Source organism: Platalea leucorodia (assembly GCF_965183815.1).
Source record: "Platalea leucorodia genome assembly, chromosome: 1".
Taxonomy (NCBI): Eukaryota; Metazoa; Chordata; class Aves; order Pelecaniformes; family Threskiornithidae; genus Platalea; species Platalea leucorodia.
The window spans coordinates 132,314,125-132,321,480 of record NC_138823.1 but is presented as its reverse complement, the minus strand read 5'-3'; the positions used below and the strand labels follow the sequence as shown (position 1 = coordinate 132,321,480).

Here is a 7,356-nt window from a genome sequence, read left to right as displayed (position 1 = left end):
AGTGAATTTCAGCAATTATTGTAAGGATGAGAACCCTACTCAATGCTTCCGTCAACAGCTTTTTGAGTGCTTATGACCAAAAGACTGGCAGTGTGGTAAGACAGGGACAGCACAGTCTTACATACAAAAATATGTTTTAACACATGGAGAACGAGGAAGGGGAAGATGCATCTGGAGAGTGGGTGATTCTGAAAGGAACAAGGCAGGGGATCACATTGCCTGAGCAAGCTGCAGTGCACAGCGTTAGTGAGATGTAAAACTAGCGGACTAATGACTTCTGATCTCCACTGCCAGGTTTATTTTTATCCAAGACTGTTTAAAATTAAATGCATAAACAACCTGGAAAGAACACACCTTCTCCCCTGCTCCAAGGTATGTGTTTTGAACACTATGCTATAGTTAGCTCCTCCTTTGCTCATTTTCTTTCTGGCTCTCCTTTTGCATAATGACAACTCCAACAGAGGCATACAGCATCTTCTTCCCAGCGCACACGTTCAGTTTGGTGGTTAAGGCAGCCTTCTGGAAATCTGGGGATATAAATCTGTATCCTGTCACAGAAGCAAACATGTCAGCCACGTCTCTTACCTCCTGTGAGACCTCTAACCAGAAACTAATTATTCTAATATTTTCTGTATGTCAGATGAAAAGAACGATCCTGGGAAAAAAACATGCAAGTACTTACATGCAAGCTCTGAATCATGAGCAGATGGCGATAACTGTCTGAGTCCTGTCTCAGCCATTACAGCGCTGGAAAGGGAGAAGATTTCACACCATTCCCCAGGGTTAACATTTCCTACTGCTAGCTCTGGGCTGCTCCCCTCCCAGAATAACCTGGTTTTCAGGACATCAGTTTGAAACAGCTCAACTCATCCTATATGCAGTAACACAGGGACTTCTGTTGGCCTTGGCCCTGGAAGAGTTTTTAGGATGTGTTTTAGATAAAGGCAAATGACAAGGCTTACTACAGAGGTAAATGTGTGCACTTTAATGGCCTTTGATATACACGAGACAAGAATATCTAATAGTTCTTAACTATTAGCTGTTTAATTTCTGTTCTCCCCTGTAAGAGAAGTGAAATGTATCACATTTGTTTTGGATCACTGATACTGTATTTTATACCAAAAAAGGAAAGTACTATATGATCCCACACAAGACTAGATCTATTAAAATGAACAGATCTTCAACTGAAGCGATTATCTACAATTGCATGGACAACTACGAATGGAACTTTCCCAAATTTAGCTGTTTGTAGAATGATTACACTTGAATTGTTAAGACTAAATAAAGAAGAGCTTCTGTTATCACTAAATTTCACTGGGATGCGTAAATAACAACTTTATAATTTTAAAAGTATCTTACCTGTTTCATTTTGGTTTCAAAAAGTCACACTGCGAAAAAGTGTACTTTTGAATTTTACCTTTTTTCCAGTCATTATTGACATTGACAATCTTCATGCATTTGCATAACTACATGTGAAAAGATTATAAGATCAGTTTTAAAGGCATGCTCCATCAAATCTGTAAACTCGTAGCCAAGAACCATTTTTGTGGGATGGTGCAATGTTTGGCAATGGTGCCTTGATTCCCTAATTTGGAACTGTAAAGGAAGCACTGAAATACCAGACGTCTAAACTGATACCACTATCAGAAAGAAGAACAACTTGCTACTTCATAAAACAAGAAGAAAAGAAAGAAGAAACTTACTACTTCATAAAACAAAGGCAAACCCCACTCCTCCCGTTCTACAAAACCAGAAATCAAAGAACGAAAGCTTCATTCCACAACCGATCTGGACGCCTCCCTCCCACCCTCCAAAAAACCCATCCAGGCACTTGCATTAACACTTACCTCAACAGGAGATAACCTAACCTTCTTCCATTTCAATAGTCTTACTTCGCTGATCCACTAGTAGAAATACTATAGTATTGTGTTTGTCCAGTGGTAAATGGCTGCTAGTTATCTACTACAACAAATCTTATAAGCTCTTCCTATCTAGGGCTGTATACATAGAGAGAAAGATGAAATTTTAAAGGTCAGAAGGGTCTTTTCCCTAAAATGTAAACAAGGATGCATTCCCAGTCTAGAATTCAAAAGTTCAATTTCCTCCATCTTCAGCTGCACCGGTCTTTGTACTAAGGCCTCCGAGGTACGCAGATAGAACAAGCCAAGCTAAATTGTGTCCCCTACTTACTTTGTACAAAGGATCACTCTGCTTTCTCCTGAAAGAGTTTTCCTGATGATGGGTAACTTTTTGTAAATTGTTGCTTGTGCAAAATTAAATGCCACCTTACTGCAAAATCCTCTTCTCTACAGTCCATTTCTTCTCCAGCTCAACTAGGGAAGAGGAGCAGTTCAGAGATGACAAAGATTTTTGTCATCTTATAAGGGTGCTGACAAAACAGAAAGTGCCACAACTCTCGCCACGCAATCCACCATAATAATTTCAAAAGACTGCACAGCTAGGTAAGGTTACACTCTATCTATGACTATCAGGATTTTGCCACAGTGAAAGCTAAGTTCTATATAGCCATAAAGGTGTAACAATGAACATCACTTCTGAAAATCAGAACAGTCATTAACTACTACAACCTGAAGGTATCTCTTAACAAGCCTTCAGTAAAGAAGCTGCTGTTGGTTAACATTAAATCTGCCTTTCCATTTGCAGGAACTGCTGCTTGCACATTTAGTTTGAAAAAAGTCACAAAATACATGGTAGCAACCATTGAGACGATTTGTTGGTCATCTTAATTCTTTTTACTCCTTAATTCTGAATAACAGGCCTTTGCAACTCAGTCATTAAGCACACTGTTCCACCTGACATAACTCAAACTCAGCCAATCCTACAGGACAGCTACAGCTTTCAAGCTACTTTGAGTTTTCTCCCCTGTCCCACTCCGGAAACAGAAGAAGTGCTGTTGAAGAGAACACTGACGGAAGAGCTTCGATTTGCTAGTTCTAGCCCAAAATACTTTCTAACTTCGCCACACTTGTAAGTACTTCTCAGACCAACTCCATTAGCATTACTTTTTCTCATGCCGAGTTTTTGCTTGTCTTGTTTCCTAACAATGTAAAGCTGGACACCCAACTTTTCTCTATATTCCCACTGTTTTTCCACTTAATTTCAGACACAAACAGCAAACGACTTTTAATTTTTTTTTTTAATTTACAGTATTGATTGCTCTGAGTTATGCCTTACTGTCAGTACACAGTAAATACATTCACCTGAACAATTCACTTAGTATGAAAAAAATGCAGTTAAAACATTAAAAATACCGCTTTACACTGTGCGAAACAGAACCTTAAGAAGTAATGACGTTGGCTACAGCCAGGCACAGAGGAAGACTGTTGTAGTCTACCAGCGCATTCATTCCTGTACCCCTTCATCTAAAATTGCCTGTAACAGTAGATTTTAGGTGAATGCTTCTGCTGAATTAAGAAGATTTAATAACTCTCAGCTTGGTCTTTAGCACTTGTATTTCCAGAACTGGAGGTTTTTCTGCTCTATTCGTTACAACAAGAACAGCTGTTTTTGGAAGATTTACTGAACAAAGGGTTTCAATAACATTTAAAAAAACTGAAGATGTTTCTGAAGGGGAGTTATACTCCACTGGTGCATGCAGCTGTCAAAGTCTGGATAAATTAGGTAACATGCTTCCCCTAGATAAGAGAAAAGTGGCTGGGCACAACTGCCATTTCACAAATAGTACTTAAGTCAGGTGAAATGCATTCTTATCACAAGCTTTAGACAGATTAATATATACCACAACACCTAGCATCGATTAGATTTAGAAAAATATTATCTTGGTGGGTTTTTTTAGCCTTTGTTGTTTTGGATTTTTTTTTTTTTTTCCAAATCTTTAAAGTAATGTAACAGAAAACTTATGGTGGAAGATGCCAAAAACCACCCTGCTTTTTAATCTGGAACAGCTGGGCTATCAAAGCTATTATGCTGTTGATAATTACTCATTTGATTATCTACAGACTTTTTAAACAATGAAGAGGCAGGAAATATTTTTTTTTTTTTTTAATTCTATCATCAAGTATGACTGAACATTATAGTCATTTAAATCAACCCAATTACATAGTTTCCATGAAGTTAATGGCTGCCAAACAAGTGTGTACCCCAGTGACCCACCATGAGCAACATCAGCTGATGGGTGAGACAGATTTTAAGGTTAGACAGTACATGTAAAAGTAGAAAGTTTAAAAACCAATCTCATCACAGACATTTCCATTGCCATCTCCTTTGTGAAATAAATAAGGCAGCAGATAACTTTTACTTTGAAGTGGCATCTTTGAGGTATGCTATTAAGTCTGCTCTCTCAGACTTCTTCTTAATACCCGCAAAAATCATCTTTGTTCCTGGGATATACTTCTTTGGATTTTCCAAATACTCCATCAGAGTATCCTCACCCCAGGTGATACCTAGAGAGAAGAAAAAAAGATAAGTTAGCGACTTCAAAATAACAAAACACATTTATATTCTTGTCCTCCATATGATTTTACTTTTTGGCAGATTTCAGTACTTCTAGAACTATCACCGAGAACTGAGTATTTTTGTCCTTAGTAACTCATAATAATAGCTTAAAGTTTACCTTTATTCTTGTTAGCGTCCGTGTAAGAGAAGCCCTCAGCTTGTCCAGTCTTGCGTCCAAACAGGCCATTCAGGTTGGGTCCAGTCTTGTGCTTGCCTCCCTTTTCAACTGTATGGCACTGGGAACATTTCTGGACAAAGATCTTCTTGCCCTTCTCAATATCCCCCATTTTCAGTACTACAGCAAGAACACACACAGAGGTCAGTATCGCAATTTCAAGGTCACCTATTTAACAGAAACTTCAAAAGCATCCTGTTGGTTTACACAATCATATATATGGCCCATCAGTCTAGTTATTCTCCAGCACACTTTCTATCCACAAGCTATAGCTCCTGGGTTTGAAGATTAACATAGAATCATTACACCACATAAAAGTTATCAAGGTGATAAACATGCTTGAAGACCAGGAAAAACCTTCCCTCAGCCAAAGTAATTGCCCCACAGCATTTGAACAGCACGGAGATAATTTTTGAACAGTGAATTGAATGCAACTTCCATATATAGCATCTATATCTCTAATAGGGAAGTTTCCTAGTCACGAATAATCTTGTGTAAAGGGACAGGACTGTTTGCCTGGTTTTCCACTTCAGCTGGAAAAGGGCACCAGCACACCAGCTTGGACGGAGGCGCGGGCGCGGGCACAGAGCCGGCCCGCTGCCCTCTCGCCAGGAGCCGGGCTGCCTCCCGAGCCCCCGCCGGCACCAACGCTATTTGCGCGCCCAAGGGCAACGGCACCTCCCGGCTCCGGCTCTGCCTCCGCGGAGCCTGACCTTGAGGCGGGGAGCCGGCTCCGGGCGCGGGGGGGACCCTCCAAGCCAGCGGCGCGACCCTGGCACGACCCCAGCGCGGCGCCGGGCGCCCTCACCCCGCAAGGGCGCGGGGGCCAGGCCGCGCCACCCCCGACCTCCGGCGGCCGCCGGCAGAGCCCGGGCAGGCCGGGTCCCCCCCTCGCTCCTCCGGGCCTCCCGGCCGCAGCCGCCCGAGGCGAGGCCGCTAGGCCCCGCGGTGACCTTCCGCCGCACCCCGGCCGCCTCCTTAGGCCGCGGCCCCGGGCTCCCCCGCCCCAGCCCACGGAGGCAGGAATCGCGCTCTCAGGACAGACGACAGCAGCCCCCGCCCGCCCTCAGCTCCCTGTCCCTCACCCCCTCCCTCCCGCCCGGCCGCCTCACCGCCCCCTCCGGACTAACGGTCCCGCCAGGCCCAAGCCCAATGCGAGTCGGGCCCAGAGCCGGGCCGCGGCTGCCCCGCCGGCTGCCGCCCGCACCTGCCTGCCCGGCCGCCCCGCTGACGCTGTGCCCACGGCGGTGACCACAAGCCCGGTAACTCCCGCACCGTCCGGCGTCTAAGCCCAAGGACACGCCGTACTCCGCCCTATGTAAGCCGGTGTTGCCGCAACCAAGCTACGCCGGCACTCGGCCCGCCCCTCCCGACGTGACACCCAATCAAGTGCCGGCTTGTAGACCTCTAATTGGCTACGGTGCCTGTCCGTCAAGGTGGACGTCACGGCGCTAGAGGCTAGCGGGGTAGGTTGCGACTGGCGGGCCCCGGGCTTCCTCCCCCTCCCCCTCCCTGCGGAATTGCGTCAGACGTAACTCGGGTACGTAAAGACCGACGGGGCGCGCGGGAGCGGGAGCGGCTTCCGAGCGCATGCGCACAGCGGAAGGCGCGGGAAGGGTCGTGCGGCGCCCTGAGCGGGCTATCGCCTCAGCGGGCGGTGGGCGGGGCCCGTGACGTGACGTGACGTGTCGTGACGTGACGTGACGTGACGTGTCGTGACGTGTCGTGACCTGCAGCCCCCGCCTCTCCCCACCGGCGCTTTCTGGCACCTTCCAGAGGGAAGGAGGCGTGAGGCGGCCGCGGCGAGGTGAAGCGAAGCGCTGCCCCCCGCCGTGCGTGCCGCTGGCCTCTAAAAGCTCTCTGAAGGGAGCCGAGAGAATGGAGAGGTGGAAGCGTCGCCGGTGGGAAGAGCGAGGATCAGCCCCTGCAGGCCTGAGAGGGGCTGGCCGGGAGCGCTAGCGGGAGCGGGAGCGCCGTTGGATCCTGCATCTCACGTAGGATGCTGAAATCTTGTGGTTCGGAAGAAGATGAGGCTATTACGGAAGGGACCACCACAAGAAAAGAAGGTGGCCCAGCTGTCTTCCCAGCATGCTCGATAACGTGGTGCTTGAAGAGGATGGGTGGATACCCATACATTGTGGGCTTCTAAACAGAATTTAAATAACGAATTTCAGATGTGACCGCCATCTCGCTCTCCTTGGCAAGGCGGAAGAAGAGCTGTTAAAAAAGCCTAGTGTAATAATGTCTCATGATCAAAAGGCAGTGATCACAAGAGGTGAACTATGTGCCCTAACGATGGACATTAAAACTGTGAGAATTTCCCACTGTCTGGCATTTGAAAAACTTCTTTTTCAGTGTGTGCTCCTATGCTATGCTGGGACTGGTGTAAGTGTGCTCCTGTAATTGCCCTGTGGAGCAGCGCTCACCTGAAGCGCCAACATGAAGCAAGAGGGAATGAGGACAGGGTTCATCAAAGGTTCCTCTGACGGCAGAATTTTGCAGACAATTCATAAGCATATTCAGCAAATTACCACTTCCTAGCTTGGAGAGAGTACATTGTTTTCCGTTGCTCATGGTGTCTAGAGACACATACATTTGTGCAGTTTCGAACGTTTCATCACTAGGTATATGCAAAATATTTTATTAATACATTCCTAAACTTTAACAATTAACACTGTAATTTTCTTGACAGTACACTTACCACA

At 45.9% G+C, this 7,356-nt stretch overlaps 1 protein-coding gene across 2 annotated transcripts; it reads right to left on the bottom strand.

Annotated features, from left to right (window-relative positions):
• Positions 1 to 4,008: 4,008 nt before the first annotated feature.
• Positions 4,009 to 5,990, bottom strand: CYCS (cytochrome c, somatic). 2 transcript variants are annotated; one of them, XM_082315189.1, is made up of 3 exons: positions 5,859 to 5,990; positions 4,595 to 4,771; positions 4,009 to 4,424 (listed from the first exon to the last, which is right to left on the bottom strand). In XM_082315189.1, exons 2-3 carry the CDS (start codon positions 4,761 to 4,763, stop codon positions 4,276 to 4,278), a joined length of 318 nt encoding a protein of 105 aa, XP_082171315.1. In that variant the 5' UTR covers positions 4,764 to 4,771; positions 5,859 to 5,990; the 3' UTR covers positions 4,009 to 4,275. The 2 variants fall into 2 exon arrangements, with proteins under 2 accessions (XP_082171315.1, XP_082171316.1); XM_082315190.1 differs by having other exon boundaries at positions 5,863 to 5,944.
• Between the last annotated feature and the right edge of the window lie 1,366 nt (positions 5,991 to 7,356).